General features: G+C 42.4%; 2 protein-coding genes across 5 annotated transcripts in view; both read right to left on the bottom strand.

The window, feature by feature from the left end:
- Positions 1-11507, bottom strand: part of itga5 (integrin, alpha 5 (fibronectin receptor, alpha polypeptide)) — a 59665-nt gene extending 48158 nt beyond the window's left edge. Inside the window, exons 1-3 of one of the 4 annotated variants that reach the window (XM_008319087.3) lie at positions 11353-11507; positions 10913-11269; positions 10557-10618 (exon numbers count right to left, since the gene is read on the bottom strand). The gene's annotated coding sequence lies outside the window, so the exon portion shown is untranslated. Of the gene's footprint in view, positions 1-9660; positions 10117-10556; positions 10619-10912 lie in introns of those variants that run through there. The other 3 variants (XM_025059037.1, XM_025059036.1, XM_025059038.1) reach the window with 3 other exon arrangements.
- Positions 11508-13403: 1896 nt separating this feature from the next.
- csrnp2 (cysteine-serine-rich nuclear protein 2) overlaps positions 13404-17212 on the bottom strand; it is a 9093-nt gene continuing 5284 nt past the window's right edge. Inside the window, exons 4-5 of the mRNA XM_008319080.3 lie at positions 16501-16797; positions 13404-15885 (exon numbers count right to left, since the gene is read on the bottom strand). Coding sequence (XP_008317302.1) covers positions 14905-15885; positions 16501-16797 — 1278 coding nt within the window. The 3' untranslated portion in view covers positions 13404-14904. The remainder of the gene's footprint in view (positions 15886-16500; positions 16798-17212) is intronic.

Here is a 17212-nt window from a genome sequence, read left to right as displayed (position 1 = left end):
GAGGAAAGCAAAGCAAAGCAGAGGAGCCAGGACAGACAGGAAATTAAAGGGGTTAAAGTCTGATGGTCATGGGAAAACCTCCGTATTACAAAAAATATGACATATGAATCATCTACTCTGTCGTCCCAATGTCCCAAATTACACAAGTACTCGTGTTCTTCCCACCCTATTCCCATCACTGACACAGCCACACTATACTCAACTTTTCACATTTTCTGTGTTCACACAAGCTGCTGGCTGCATTTCAACAACCAGTCAGTGAGTTTTGTTGGAAGCTCAGATGTCCACTCTGCATGCGTGTGTGTGTGTGTGTGTGTTTACACTTAGGTGTCACGTGAATATGATGATCTCCAGCTGAGTTCCTCCTCACACATACAGCATGGAGCTATCTCAAAAAGTTGTAATCTGGCTTTCCCCTTATCGGACAGTAATTCCCATCATGCAAACTGAAGGAGAAATTCACCCATTCATCTTATATGGCTTAATCCCTTTCAAGGTTGCGGGACTAGTTGGAGCCAACTAAGCAATCACTGGGTAAAGGCGCTCACATCGAACTCACATCGACAAAAGAGGGAGTCAATGGTCCAATCTCACTCCTACTCCAAGGGCAAATGATAGTTAAACGTTTCTCAACTCCCCAGGTCTCCTCTACTTTATCTGGCTTTCAATCTCAGTTTCTGTGTTTTTTTATTCCTATCTCCTTTTCACAGCCTCGTCTTTAGTGGAAACCACTAAAGCAACCTGATTTACATTTAGCACCATGTGTCTGGTTTCTATTAGTTATAAGGCCTCCTCACTCGTTCTGAATGCAGAGGTAAAGAAGCCATTAATACTGAAATTAGCTTTTTAAAACACTGCCTCCATCACTCAGTCAGTCTCACTTTCTGTTTAATTTTCCCCAAAATGCTTATGACTCACATAAAGGCATATATAATGTACCAATTCCCAGCTGACCCCCCCCCGCTATCCCACCCCTGCATCTGTGAGACATGGACAGCCAGGAATATTTGAGTCGTTAAGTCAACGTGTACATGTTAAAATGCTGGTTTTCATGAGTAACTAAGGGAGGGTGGACTCCCCTAGGAGCTGCTGTCATCGTGCAGCCCAGCGCTTTTGGCCAGATTTGCCTAAGTCCATCAGAATCTGTCCCACACCGCAGACACGAAGGGGTTGCATTGCTCCCAGAAATTAAAAAATCTTGTCTTGTGATGCTCTGTGAGAGTGAGTGATAATTACTGCTGCTTTGGTGAATCACCAGAGAAAAACAAATATAGCATTGGTGTGATGGGAGGATCTGAGAAAAATATGTGATGAGTCTTTTAAAAATCAGTGAGAAACATACTCGTATGGATTTGGGGTAAAAAAAAAAATCAAGAATTTATGGGAAACATTTTGTAGTTTAAATGAACCCAGTAATCACTAGATGCATTTCAAATTAATTCCATTAGTTATTTTTTACAGATTCAGAGAGATGTTTTGTAAAGACATTGTTACCTGTAAGTATTGTTAGCTTAGCCTAGCTTAGCCTTGTGGAAGACTGATTTGTGTACATAATTAGAGTTCCAAGCCTACAGTGGGGGTGAGCTGGAGCTAAAGTAGCTAAAGTAGCTAACGGACGTTAGGTGCTTGTGGCTGCTAGTATGATGTTGACAAACACAATAGAAATAACAGACCAAAATGTGTAGCGTACTTACTTAGGATGTGGTTGGATACTAATGTACAGTAAGTAGTGACGTGTGATGCGTGAAAGACGGCAACCAGAATACTACAGTAGTCTGAGTCTGCGTGTACCATGTATGGTTTTGAGATACAAACATTGAGACATGAGACTGAGGTTGAGGTGACAAAGAAAGAGATGCTGAGATTTTCAGTTTTGGTTTTTTGGTTGTGTTTAGATATCATGTGGCCTAGCGCCTTTTATGTAGCGCACACAGGAAGTACGTAACAATCCTCAGACAACTTTGTTTAGTCTAACCACTGGAGCCTTGGCTTCGTGTTTTTGACTCAGATGGGACTGTGTGAATACTGGACTCAAACCTTCAGACCACATTCAAGGAGCTGTAAGACTTTGGCCATGTGAACACCATTCCAGTTATTGTAATTATAATTATTACCTCACTAATTCACTTCAAATGGTGAGGGCACTGTCACTGTGGAATCTGGATTAATCTGACGTTAGCATGCCCTGTTGTTAGCCTCTTCAAACTGTGCAGTTACAGTAAGTTGACCTTCTTGTTACATATATTATGAATTGCGAGCTTCACTGCTTCTTTTAGGAACATATTGTCATAATCATACATTAGCCACAAAGAAAGGCAAATAAATCTGCTTTATCGCACACAATCTTTTACAACAGGCCTTTCCGAGCATCTTCTGATCCATAAAAGACTTGGGGCAGATGTTGTCACCACAGAGAGTGGTGCAGCGCTTTCTGTGAAGATTAACCACTTCTATATCTATAAAATTGCCACCTCTTTAAAAACATATGCCGAGATCTCTTCATCTGCTATTACAAGACATTCATATTCAAATATAGTTTTCTGCTCTCTCTTTAGGGACTGCACCCTGCTTAGGCCGTGTGTTCCCTGGCCTGCTGCTATAATTGCTTCCATGTCTTTCAGTTGTGGTGCTGCCCATGCTGATGATGTTAGTGTGAGGTGGAGAGTGGAGGATTTAGATGAGGACAACAGGGACCAGCTGGGTGGGGCCATTTACTGGCCATGGAAAACCCGTGCTCTCAGCTGAGAGGCGTGCGTCCCTGATGACACAACTGTAGAGACCTCTCCGAGAGCAAAAAGTATGACTAAGGCGTTCCTTTGCTCATACGTGATATTTCCACAGCAGTCATGTTGGGCGTCCTTTTGGTCCTAAACCTTAGGAGGTTGCGGTTTAGGCCAATTAAGTCACCACACACTGAGCAGAGAAGAACTGAGATGGACTCATCGCATGATAGGCTCTCTCTGTTTTCTGTGCCATGAAAGGCCTTCAGATGTGAATCTGAAAAGTATTGATTTGAAACAGACTGGAAAGAGTTGATGAAGCACCATGCTTTCACTTCACAAAAAAAAGGATTCTTTTTGATCTGTAGTTCTGCTGGAAATCTGCACATCAGGCGTTTGGGCCTTGGTATCATTATCTAACACAGCACAGCCTGATAAACAATAAAAGTCACATCACAACATAGAAGAAGAAAATCAAGCCCTAGGATAGACACTATCTGGGTGGGGTATAAGGCAGGTGAGGTCATCTATCTTTGACCTTCATTACCTAACAGTTAAACATCTGAGGCTATTCCAGGTCAAACAGATGCATCGTTCTATGTAGGGGAGCAGTCAAAAAAACCCTTAACAAGCAGAACTGTTTTCCGGTGCCAACCTTGGTTTCACCACCACGCTGCTAAAACTACCGCCTGCCAAGCTTCAACAATAACTTCTAAGAACAACAGCAATAATAGTTCCTGACTCCCGCTTCCAGAGTGTTTATTTACAACATTAGCACTAATCGGCAGGTGGGCTCAGCCTTCCTGTGCTGATTCAAATCACATTAAATGGTTTATACTCAAATCATTGGTTAAAAAAACATAATTCAATGGCTTGTTTAAAGGGCTCTGCACACGGACACAGCCAAAATGTCTCCATACAGAGAGGAAGAAAGTGGGGGTGTGTGACTCCACACCTACTCATTTCCACTGTCTGAGGGCGGAGACATTGTTCACTGGTGAGATTCTGCTGAGTCGCACATGTCCATGATGTAATACAAACATGTTTTTACAAGGAATTGTGGCTTCAAACTGTTTCTTCACCAGTTCCTTAAACTTCCTCCAACAAATAATATTCTCTTAGACACAACTGCTGAAGGTCAAAGCTGACAAGGCCAGTGATCTATCAAATGATACAGGAGGAGAGTGCATGGGAGACACAAGAGCCAACACTGCATCATTAATAATTCACACAGACTTCTTCAAGTACAGAGGTAGTATTGGCATTTTTAAAAACTACACTAACTTTCTTGCCTAGATTGGATGAAAAAGCTTTTCTCGTGTCTTGATCCATCAAACAAAGTGCCTGTTCGGCTTGACTAAGCACAAAGAAGAAGAGCGGAGTCGGTCCTGAACTTACACCGAACTTTACCACCGGCAAACTACTGTGTAAGTTTCTGTTTAATGTTTTCCAAAACTCTCCAGATTCTGGTTCAAAACATCTGTGAAACTTCGTAGGATCTTAAACCTTAAACCTTCATATCCAAGTTTTGTGTCGACCATACTTAAGACTTAGGTACAACACTTTTTAAGATTAGGGTGGAATTACAGAGATTAGTACCTGCTAAGAATCAAGTGCTTTTTCTCTTTGAGTAAAACTGACTGAGTACTGACTGTACGTGGCTACTCTTTTATGAAGTAAGGTGAACACATTTACTTACTGTACACGTATCTATGATTATTATTATTCGTGAGTTCAGTGGTTTTCCTTTGTCTGCCTCAGTGGTGTAGACTTTCCAATTCCACAGCATAATTTTATATTCAACAGCAGCCACGCTGGCTCCCGGCACCAGGTACCCTCATTAGCACAGCATGAGACTCTGAGTTCTGTCTCTCTCTAAGAGGAACACGCCCTGGTTTCAGCTGTGATTTAAAGCAGAGCATTAGCTGCGACTGCTCCCGAAGCTTTCACACAATTCATATATCTCATCTGTCACTGCCTGGAACTCATCTCATTGTTCCTCCCTACACCCTCCCCCATTTTCTCTCCTCATTCACCTTTTATCCCTATTTCATACCAAATTTAATCCATTACGTGTCAGCCGTCACCTGGCTGTGTCTCCCATCTGTGACTTATGAAGACCTCAGCCCACACTTGTCTGACTTAAACCTCCACATCGCCACATAAGAACTATACTGTGCTTTACAGTTGATGACTCAAGGAACAGAAAATTACCAAATTAGAGTCAGCTGTTATTTCACAGACAACAAAGGTCAGTCTCTGACTCACTGTCTTCTACTCTGTAATCAGCAAAAAAAAACTAGAAGATTCACCGGAGAAAACAGATCTTCAGGTGATTCAACAAAGGGTGCGTTGATTCACCTGCCAGCAGCTGTTGAGGAGCTGCCTGCACAGGAGGGGGAACGGTGATTATTAAAGGGCCGGGAGATGACCTCCCCTCCCCAGGTTAGTGGTCATACTCCACAGGAGCCTAAATACAGGAAAAGGCCTGCAGGGTCAGATGCTGATGTTGAGAAAATACAGAACCCTCTAATCTGGTGATAATTAACACAAAGGCACAGTGAGGTGGACGTGGGTGGATGTCGTTGGGTCAGAAGTAAACCCTGAGTCTTCTTTAAAGGGTTTTGCTTCATCAAAATGATTGATAGAGCAGACAGAGACATTTTAGTAGTTTATATCCAAACTCATGGGGGGGGGAGGGGGTCTAACAGTCCTATCAATTCTCTAGTATCGATTTAAAGCCCTGCAAATACCACTACTAAGCTGGAATGTCAACTTCAGTACAGCACACACTCAGAGAAAACTGGATACAAGTCCATAAAGTCTCAGACAACAAGGCTGTTCTATGTATACTTCCGAGTCCATTAACACGAGAAAAAAAAAGTATTCAGTTGAGATTCTTTCAGACTGCACCTGTTTTTAACCTTGTTGCCAACACGTCAGGGAAAAAGTGGTGGCTTGTTGAAAACAGATGCAGAAGGTGAAATAAAGCGGATCAGCACACATTCTAATCATTAACCATCCCTCACATTACCTTGCCAAGAATTTGTGGCAGTTTGAATCCCTCGCCCCTTTATCTCCCTTAGTGCTTAATTCCTTTTGGGAGTGCATGTGGGGGTGGGTAGGGTCTTGAGTTTCTATTCAAATATTTTATCAGCTCCCAGATGTCTGACATGGAATTTGAGTAAATCTGTGCCATGATCACAGCAGACTCCTCTGACGGTCTTCTGAAACGCCTTATCAATCTCCTCAAACCCCAGACAAATCAAGTTCCCAGCGATTTCTCAGCGATTCCCTCTGAGGATACAAAGCCGTGGTATCTCGCCGAAGTGCTGAACCATGACATTGCAGGGAGCAGCTGTGGTCGAGTGGCCATTAAAGGATGAAGAAGGAGATCAAATTGACATTGAGCAGTGCGGTGACCTTGTAACACTGGCCCGGCCCTAATCCCCCTTCTTTACCAGTTTACACAGCTCAGGTGACTCCACCAGTATTGATAACATCTGAAACATTAAGCCATGATGAACGGCAATATCTTCTTTTAGTGCCATTTCTAAGGTACAATATGAACCACAGATGTCTTTATTCTTCTAGGTAAAATATCTGAATGTTAAAGACCAGAAAAACATGTTCAGCATTCCAGAGCGCTACAAACATAAACCTTGTGTTTATCTAGTTAAGACACCTGTTATTAGTAAAGGATTGCTAAAACAAAAACTCAAACATATCTTTTAAAAAGAAACAAGCTCTATATGACTTGATCAACATTTATGGTTGATAAATCTCAGGGCTTTGCCTTTGTGTCCAGAAAGTCAGCTTAGTCTTAGTTGGAAGCATCTGACTTTTCCTTTCTTTTCTGAGGGGATTCCCTTTCTGTTAAAACTCTATTAATAAAAGTCTGCTGTCAGCCGTGATGTGTAATTAATTTTGGGCAGGAGGTGCCTGCCAGTGATGTGCTGCAGCCTCATGACAAGCTCCTCAATCAAGTCCATCACCTGTTGGACTCATGCTATGCTTGTTTTCCCAAAAGTAACCCGAGACCAGACACTTATCCTCAGCACACATGCGCTCCAATGACAGCACCAAGGGAGAAAAGAAAAGTATTCTTTAGCCTGGTTACGATGATCTAATATTTTAAGAATTTGACTCCAGTGTGAAATTGAAGCAGATATGAGTAATTTCCTAAAAACATATGTGATGTGTTCAGAACATGAATAAGTACAAGTGAAGAACCCGACAGTTTCTGTAGCCGCATTACATACCATAGTTTGAGTGTCATCGGATTCAAAAAGATTAAGGTAGCTTTAGCTAAACAAACAGGAGATTGGTTATGTTTCTACCTCAGTGCTTCTCAAACGCCTCACTCCAAAGTCCAGAAATATTTGGTCTCTATTTATTTACAGTATGGCTAACAATAAACTGCAGAGGGACAGAGGATAGGAGTATTAACCTACGCTGTACTTTGATGTGACACTACAACAATTATTTATCACTGAAACACTGAAAAAAAACATATACTAATATTCAAGCAAACATTTGTAATGGCTTTTTTTAACCTATAGGTGGCCCACTTAACCCTATGGAAAAATCCCTTCATACCAACAGAGGGCACCCAAGTATCCTTGTGGTACACATACCACAGTTTGTTTCATCTCAAACTTTACTTACAGGTACAATTATCAGTTTCATTTAACTTAAGAAACGAACACAGTCCACGTCACTCTGCATCAAATGGTTTGAACTACTGCCATCTAGTGGGTCTATTTTCTACTTTTTACTATTGTATGTGCATACTGAGGGCCGCTTATCATTTTTAATAGAAGGGGGCTAATAGAGAGGGAGGGTAGCATNNTGAACACAGTCCTTTATATGTCCTATGACTGTGACAATATAAACAACTTAACTTAATTCATATAGTAATACATTCAAATCTCTGTACCTGCAGAAAAATGGGATTTGGACCAATTACCCATTGAAACCCATTATTTCTCATCAGCTTTTCACTAATCAGCACCTTCAAGGATAACAGAACATACAAGAACATAAACAAGTTTGCTGGGTAAACTCTACCCTTTCACACAAATCCACAGAAACACACTCACCCACCAGCACACACACACACAAACTCACTTGTTTCCATGACATCAAGTGTGACGCGTGCGTAGAGGAAAGCAACCCGGCACACAGTATGGAGTATGGAAACTCTTACTACTGAGACAACAGGGCAAAGCATTGTTTTTACAGGTAGAACCAGTGAACCACAGTGTTACAGGAAATGAGGTCAGATAGATAAAATCCCACTGTTTAAGAGTTCAAAACTGGAGTAGCCCCTTTTTGGGACTGACTATCAGAAGTCATTTTAAATTACTACAAGAGAAGCGAAAAACTTTAAAGGACTGTTTAAATGTGGTATTAATTAACTCAGGGTGCAATTCACATGGGTTAAAGGTTTGCCCCATACTGGAGTTTTGACATTTTTCACCTAATTATTCAGCAGGGACTAAGGGACATAGACAGGAAGTGTTTCTACATCCATTCCCAGATTTTCACAATTCCACATTCTTCTTATTCCCACTGCTACGGCTGTCTGTTTCTTAGCCTGTGGCGACAACAGCACGAGCATCAGCAGCTATCAAAGCTGGGGCAACATCATGTTGTTGTGAAGCAGCTCAGACTCTAAACTCAAGTGGATAATGCTTATGTTAAAAGGTAGAGGAGAAAAACATAGGATCAGTGTTCCTCAGAAAGAACTCTACCTCCTGTTTGTGTTTTCCTCATACTTCCTTTCATTAGTAAAATACTCCATATGTCCCTGGTTGGAAATACTTATCTCTGAATAACAGACCCTGTAGGTGACGTGAATGCAATTTAAAGAATGCAGACCTGCCGTTTGAAGAACAAATGAAGTGGGGCGTCAGCAGGGGCAGCTTAGTTCAGCCTTGCCTGAGGGAAATACAACTGTAAATTAATTAGTGGTGTGTACTGGCAAGAATCTGACGATACGTTACATATCACAATACAGGGGCATCAATACAATATATTGCAATATACTGCAATACTATAGGTGAAATACTGTGATATTTCAGTGTATCAATTTATTCTTACTCCACTTAAATAAAACCTGTTTGAAATATGAAGGACAACGAACTAAAACAAAATATGTGAGTATGTAATATGAGTTACAGTTACAGTACAACAATGTTAAAAGTGTAAAGCTTCACAAAACACAGGGTGTTGCGCTACAATTAGCCAGCCGTGAATTTAGCCATTTTTTTAATATAAAGTGGACCATTAGAGACATTAATCAATTATCATCATTATCATTAAAAAAAGATCCACTGAACCTCAGGAAATGCTTAAAGCAAGCAATGACCAGCAGCTTGGATAAAGGGTTCCTACTGAGGGAATCATCAAAGTGTAAAAGTGTCTTAAGATCATCTGGTTGTAAGGCACCCACCTCAGTAATGCTACTACAGCCTGGGCAGTGTGCCGATGTCGGCTAAATGTACTCTAAGCCAAACTGTAATGTTCTAGGGGCAGCACACCGGAATCATCTTCTTCAATGTTGTCTTAAGTCCACCTCGTTAATTACACACACTCTAAACAACTAAATTGTCGAGACAAATGTTTTACTGCAAATGGAATTCCTCACTGAAGCATCCGACTTCATACAATGCCAGAGATAGAAAGTCACTTCTTTTCTCTCTGTGTGTAAGACAGAAAACATTCAGACGAAGCTGGTGTCCAGAGTCTATGTAAACACATACTGTAGAATTTGAACTTCCACTTCAGTGAAAGCCAGGCATGCCGCCAGTTGCTCAGCAAATGGGATGGATTTTATTACAGGACAGAAAGGAAGCGTGAGCATGTAAAATTAAAAACACAAAGAAACACGAACAGAGTGAAACAAAAACTATGTGCTGTTGTTTTTTCCAGTAACCTTCCTGATGTATGTTATGTCAGAGCAGCAGTTATAGAGGATCTGGGATGCGGCGATGAAGGACATGTCTTTGGGGACCAGCAGACAGTGGAAGACAACATATTTCATTCAACTGTGGACACAGCTGCTTTTTGGTTCTGTGGGGATTCACTGGGCCGTGTTGCCACAGTTTCTTTGTGTTCTGTTTCCTTATTTGGCGCTTTCAGATGATGCCAGTTTATAACCACCTTAAAGAAATTAGATTCAGTGTGTTTTTGTTTGCCCAGCAAGGTTTTTGAGCCTAGTCCACAGCACGACCCGAGAGACAAAGAGACAAATCAAAGAATCACAAAAGTTGGTGCAAAACTGCTGTTTAAATCTTACATTTTTTTCCCCTAACATTTTCCAAAACAATCTCATTTTTGGGGTTTGGACATGCTCAGAAACACAAACATTTGAAAATTTCCATCATTGTCACCCGTTTCTGGATTTTATTGTACAGTTGTCTCATGCTTTATCATCAATTCTAAATCTGTATTGAATTATGATTTATGAAATGTATAAATTCATTAAAAAATATTTAATTAAAAACAAAACTCAGAGTATTTTCTACATCGAAAGCCTGATAAAGCCTCTTGGATGAGATTGGAAACGCCCTCAAATAATCGGCTCTATTGTTAAGAGCACAGTTGCCTGTTTTACACATCTTGTCCACAAGGCGGCTTCGTGAGCACAAGCCTCTATAAGTTAACTCTGTTTGCACTAATTTAATGGAAAAGTCCGATGCTTCATGAAGCTTAACCTCGCCACCACTGAAAATTAATCATTTGTCCTCTAACACAATAAAATACTTAGTGCCCATGATATACTTAAACATACACAACTGTAAGTACAACAGGTTTACACCGAAGCCTCACCTTTCTTCGCTGACATCCTAGCCTCTACAATGTAATGTCCGGTAAGTGCCACGCCCACATGCCTAAAACAAAAAAGGGGACCAAACAACCGGTATATTATTATTTTTGTTACAATAGACCTTAAAGTATCTTTTTTTCTGTAATAATTCAGGTATTTTTTAACGTTTTTAACAGTGTCCACTAACCACAAAAATAACTTAAATCAACGTAAACATGCCTGTCACATTCATCGTCCCACCCCCCAAACGGCCAATGCTAAAGCTACTGTTGCTAACGGTACATCGCAAAACCGTTATTGTTTTTTATACTTTGAAGGGGATATCTGGGTGTGGGTGTCAGGTGAATTCACCACTCACCTACTGACATGTCGCTCCTGGACAAACTCAATCTACCTCTGTGGTCCGGTAGAAAACGGGCTAAAGCCAGCCCATAGCGAAGGCTCATTGGTCTAATTTGCAAATCCGGCTAATCGAGATGCTATCACACAGCGGGGTCCTCTCTCTCTGCTTCTTGTTCGTGCTCTTGTTTGCTCGTACTTTAAGTGGAATCCACCGCAACCTTGAAAGGGGTTAGATGTAGAAAACGAATGGTTTAATGACACGTCTTATTTACCAGAGGTGTTAACGGTTGTTTGTCTCTGTATGTGGCCCAGAGATGGACTGGCGAACGTTGCCCGTTGACTGCTGGGATTGGGTCCAACTCACCACATGGCCCTGAGGATGATTAAGCAGTGAAGAACGAATCAGTTAAAAGTCAGGATGTAAACACTAAATGTGGTCTTTGTACTTGTGCTGACCTTTTCTGCACATTGTTTCCTGCTTCCTTCCTCCAAAAGAAGAATATCTGAGTTGTCTTTCCTGAGGACCCACAATGAACCCTCCACAGAAGGCGTCTATATTTTCTGCCTTATTTCAGGTAGCATGTGAAGTGCGGGGTACACCAGTTAAAAAATTACATCAGCTGGTTTTTATGAATAGTACCATTTAAAAGGAATCGGTTTCGGGGCAGGCCTAATGATGCCACAGCGGTGGCGTCATACTGGGAGAAGGAAAGAGTTAGCATTCATTCCAGGCACTGGAGCATTACTTTCAGGCTAGCAGGCTGGATTATGGCAACTTTCCACCTCACATACGTCACCCCTGACTCCAACCATCAACTCTGTCCAGTCACTGCATTAAAAAGGGAAGCTTCAATCAAGCTGGTCATTTTACACATCGTGCTCTCAGTAGAGAAAGTGGCAGCCATTCTGTTTAATTGTTATGATACCTTTAATGCCTTCCTAAAATAATTCCTCAGGCTCCTGATGTGCTGCATCATCGGTCGAAAAGCTGACTGTCTTCCAACTATTAAGGATGTAAACAATAGAAAAACTGGAGGCTGGAATTGTTTCAACAGTCAGTGCATTGTTTTCCATGTCTTCCATAAATGTGCTGAGATTCACGACTGCCCTTTTTGATCTATATAATAATATATAACAAATATTGTGACCTAAATGGACAAGTTGGACATACTTCTTTTCTTTAATCTGTGTTTGGTTTGCAATACCATCTGAACGGAAGTGATTGTGGCAGCAGTGAGTCTCTGTATCCTGCATCTGAACACACTGACCCTGGGGGCTACACTGGCTGAAGGCCAGTCATGACAAGAACTGTTTGTTGAAGGCAGGGAGTTCATGAGTAATGTGTCAATTTATTTTTATTTTCCTGATAAGTAAAAGAAGCTAATCTGAAAATCAGTTGTTGGATCAGGTGAAATACACTTTTACTGCCTGATTTCTGAGATAAATGTGTGTAAAAACACACTATCAAATTGTGTGCAACACATCAGAGAAGACAACACTACAGAGGTGGCTTTATACCCAGCTGTATTTATATCTTTAGTGATGCTAAAACTGAAAAGCAGCGATTATTGGCTGGGGCCCAAAGTGTAGAATAGTGTGTCTTTAGTAGTAGTGGTCGCAGTGCGCTGGGTTTATGCTGCCATCTAGTGGTATATATCAAGGCGGCAACTACCGCCTGCCAATGTCACGGCCCGGTAGTAGCTCATTTTCTGCTCTTATAATTTAGATTAAATGTTGAGTTTGTGGAGGAAACGTAAAAATTAGGCCATAAAAATGCTTTAAATGAATCGAATCACATTTACTAAAGAAGGTTTTTTTACAAACAATAGTGTTGTGGCTCAGTTTAATTCTTTATTCTTTGTTTGAGAAATGTACTTGTCTCTATGTAGTATAATTATACTGTCTCTAATAAGGAAATATAAAATTAAAATAAAAACTTAAATAACCGAAAAAAACAAACAAAAAAGCAAAAACAAAATCATGAACCCTTGGATAAATGTGTCCTAATTACAGACTATAAGCATCTAAATAAAGACGAATAATGACTTGGGTTCTTTTTAATATCTGTTTTATTGACTTTTATTTTTGTATAAAAAAACCTTTGTGTCCACTTTAGGCAAGAGTTAGCATGAGTAGCTTTCACAGCCTTTCAGAGCTGTTATCAGTCTCTCCTACAGTCATACTCAGCATTCACACAGAGGAACACACAATCACATGGTGCTCTTAAGTTAATGCAGTGGTTACAAACCTAAAAGTCTATTTGTAGCAAGCCACGAACAAAGATGCAATAATAGACAACTTACAATCACCGTCTACTTCAAAGATGTTTCTGCTGCAAGACAAAAGTCACATGAACACAAGGCGCCACAATAAATCTACAGCCTCCATGTTGTTGTTTGGCTTTTGAAAGTGATGGATGTAAGCGTCATGTACCGATGTTAGGCTTGGAACCACTGCTTCGGTGCAACTCTTAAGCAGGTTCATATTAAGACAAGTTTTTTTGTTACTGTTGTTGTTTGTTTTTTTTTAAAAAAGGCAAAGAAGAACGTCAGACCTCTCAAACACAGCAGCATGTCCTTTGTTTCACCACGAGCCACAGCTTTGATTTAAGGCCAAAAAACAAAGGACGCGTTTGGTGTAAGAGTTGGCACACACACACACACACAAGCGTACAGATCAGTTTCAGTCACACGCAGCTTCAAAACACGATTGCATTCACATACTGGATGACGACACAGCTCATCCCACAATCAGCACGTTAAGGATTAGCAGTGCAGTAGCTGTAACGTCCCACCAGAGGGCCCTTCATCACTTCATCTAGCATCACATCATGTCATAAACTGTAACTGCTCCTGCCATCATTACACACAGGACGGTTTTCTTCAACACTTAATTCATTCCTCACTACATATTTATTGTCATTCTTCGCACAAATCTCAGGTTAAAGCAGATTCTCGCGTTTCCTCTGGACTTGACGAGCAGCTACTGTATGTGACGTTGTGACCGCGTAGCTTTGCGAAGGAAAATGTTTTCCTTTATTCACTAAAAAACAAAAACAGCCACGTCATCTAACACACAGAACACACACGTTACATAAAGAAATAATAATAATAATAATAATAATAATAATAATAATAATATCATAGGCATCATTACTACAAACTATTATTTACTTTGTTTTTGTAGTTGTGGTTTTGTGGGGTTTTTTTTTTTCAATGGATTCTCTGCATCTGCACAAACAGCCCGAGGTGAGCAGGAGCAACAGGCGAGCGCTAGCGCCGCTCCACCTTCATTTCTCTGCAGCGGGGCAGCAACGAGCAGCGCCCTCACATCACTATGTGCATACATATGTTTATGTAAAAAAAAAAAAGCAGCGACCTCGGCTCCATCAGACACGTTGCAGATGCATATACAGTACACTAAAATACAAGTATTTCCAGGATTATTAGGTCGATCTGTCAGCGGAGGACACCGTCAGACGCCCTTCATTTGACTTGGCTACGGCACTGCAGACTGCAGAGGAAACTGAACCAGTGAGAGTCAAAGGTCACCAGCTTCCTGTGTGCTGCTAAACAATCCATGTTGTTAGTGTTGATACATAGCTTCGTATGCCGGCAAACAAAAAGGCTTACTTCAGCATTCACACGTTTCTGTGTGAAATAAACAAAACAAACAAAGCACGACTCGTACTTTTTCATCAACAAATTACTACAAATACTAGTGTTTTTTTTTTTTATGTTTCTCCTTTAAGGCCACATATATCAACGCCCAACAGTTTCAATGTTGCTCTGTTCCGACTTCGTCTTCATCACTTCTGCAGGGAGACATCACTATGTGCTTTCAGCATCTCCCCCGCTAATCGTGAATCCGCCGTATAGCCTAGCCACAGTCACCACCAGCGATCGTAACCTGTAATCATTCTTGATGATAGCAGTAACAAATGTGAAATATCTAATTGATTCATCTTTGATGAAGCTGTTGTGCAAAATATCTGCAGAGAAGCTAGAGTTAAGCTTCTGGAGGCAGTGGCTCTGCTTTGCCCTCAGTGCAGGACTCCTCCTGGCTCTGCCCGTCAAGGAGGCCGTGCTGACAACCGCTAGAACTCTCCTCTTCTACAGCTGCTGCTGCTGCTGCTGCTGCTGCTGCTGCTGCACGAGCCTCTGAGCTCAGTACCACACTGCCCAACGGTTCAGCTAAAATTAGTTTTTCCGGCCGATTATCCTTTGACTCCTCCTCACTGTTCTCTCTCTCCTTCACACACTCGGTGTTTTCTTCGGTTTGTTCAGGCACCGTGTGCTCCTCCTGTTTGTCCTCTGTTCTAGGCGACGTCACGAAGGCGGTGGGTTCTATCGGACTGAGCTGATAGTAGAGCAGAGAACTGGAGTCTCTGAGGAGGTCCGAGGGGCTCTCCTCCTGGTTGTCACTGATGCACAAAACTGTGGCTCCCGTGGGGAAGGGCCCCTGCAGGAGAACCTCCTCCATCCCGGGCACCTGCGCCTGCCCCGGCAGCTCACCTCCCAAAGTGGCAGGCAGGAGGCAGAGAGGCTGCTCCGTCAACCCACCGTTAGCCAGCTCCTGCTGCACTGCTTCACCCTCAGCCTCCTCCCTCTCCCTCCTCTCCTGCTCCTCGGCGCTCTGCAGGTGCAGCACGGCCGTCTCGTTCTCTCTCTCTAAAATGTCCTCCTCTGCCAGGAGGTGTTGAACCTCCATTGCCGTCTGCACCCCATTCTCCACCAGCTCTGAGTCCAGGGCAGCGACAGTGGACAGGTCCGGAGAAGTACTGCAAGTGGAACTAGGGGAGGGTATGGGCTCGGCCTTGACGTACTGCTCCCCGCTGCCCTGGAGGAGCATTCTCCTCTTCTCCAGGTCCAGCTTCATGATGGTGTGCAGGTAGTGAGTTCTGACACGGAGTGGGTTAAACTCAATCCGACCTGCCATGTTGCCACATCCGTCCCTGGAGCAGCCACACGGAAAGGACATCCGATCCACCTGGGGGAGGAAGACGAGGCAACAGCTACGTTATTTGAACAAAGACGTTAGAACCTGCAGAGCGAGTCGACAACTGCAGTAATTATGTAGTTACTGTCTCATTAAAGGAGATGAACGGGCAGACTGAGTCATGGGACACCTGCAGGGCAGTTTCCTGTTGTGGAATTGACCAAAAGAGGGCAGTAATAAAAACAGACCCAGTGTGACCTTTTCAGTCTGCAGCTTGAACTCTGAATTTGTAAATAAGCAGCAGCTGCTTCGGGACACATGACGTGGAGAATGTAAAGTTGTACACGGTGGTACATGAGATGACGGTACACACAAATGTAGTGTCTTGTCTTCTTTGAAAAAGAATCAGAGATCAAATTAACCATAGAATTAGAATTATTTTATCAACTGCTCCCTGATCTGGACTGCAGGCAGGTCAGCCAGGCACACGCACTCTATGCCGATGACGCCGCACTTAAGTCATTTGTTACAATCTATTGAGTCGGTTCCATAGTGTAGCGGTTAGCACGCCTGCCTTGGAAGCAAGCAGCTTTTAGAGAACACATGTACATTAAACTATATTCCGTCTCGTCAGGCTGCACTCCGCCTCGAGCAAACAATTATTACCTGGCACTTGATTCCTGCCTGGCTGCAGCCGCAGTGTCTGGGGTCGCAGTACAGACGACAGTTGCAGCCACATTCCTCCCTGGAGAGGCGGATGGCCCTGAGCTCGGCTTTCTCCCGCGCATCTATGCGAGCGATGCCAGACGCTCGCAGCAGGGCTCGGCGGCGCTTGGTGGGCAGAGGCTGAAGAAAGAAGCAGTCGTCCACTTCCACCCCGTCCACGTCCAGGTCCTCGTCTGACACGTCGTCCAGGGTCAGCAGGTCGGCCTGGGCACACTCCACTGTGCCGTTCCTTGTCATCTGCAAATGATAGCAGAGAATTGGAAACTGTGAATCTTAGAAAATGGTTTCAATTACAATGGATCATAAACTACGTCCTACTAAGACGAAGAATGAAAAAAAAAGGAACACGGAACTCGTCTCTTCAAAAGTTCCCAACATCTGTTAAAGGAGAACCCCAGGGAGAACGAAAGGATTTTGAGTTGTTCTTTAACAGATGTTGGTGACTGAGAATTTATATTACAACCCAGTGTACTCATTTGCATGATCTTACCAGTAGGGGAGTGGGGGGGTTTCCAATTGAATATGGCACGCTGGACATAAGTGTACCACTGCTGTAATGCTTGAATGATAACAAGCCTCCAGTCACTAGGTGGCAGCAACTCATACAGTGGTTTGTACAGATAGAAATATACATGTTATCAGGTTCTCAATA

The sequence above is a fragment of the Cynoglossus semilaevis genome, chromosome 10 (genome assembly GCF_000523025.1).
Source record: "Cynoglossus semilaevis isolate Cse_v1.0 chromosome 10, Cse_v1.0, whole genome shotgun sequence".
Taxonomy (NCBI): domain Eukaryota; kingdom Metazoa; phylum Chordata; class Actinopteri; order Pleuronectiformes; family Cynoglossidae; genus Cynoglossus; species Cynoglossus semilaevis.
The sequence above is the reverse complement of the archived record's forward strand: the minus strand, read 5'-3'. Positions and strand labels throughout refer to the sequence as shown.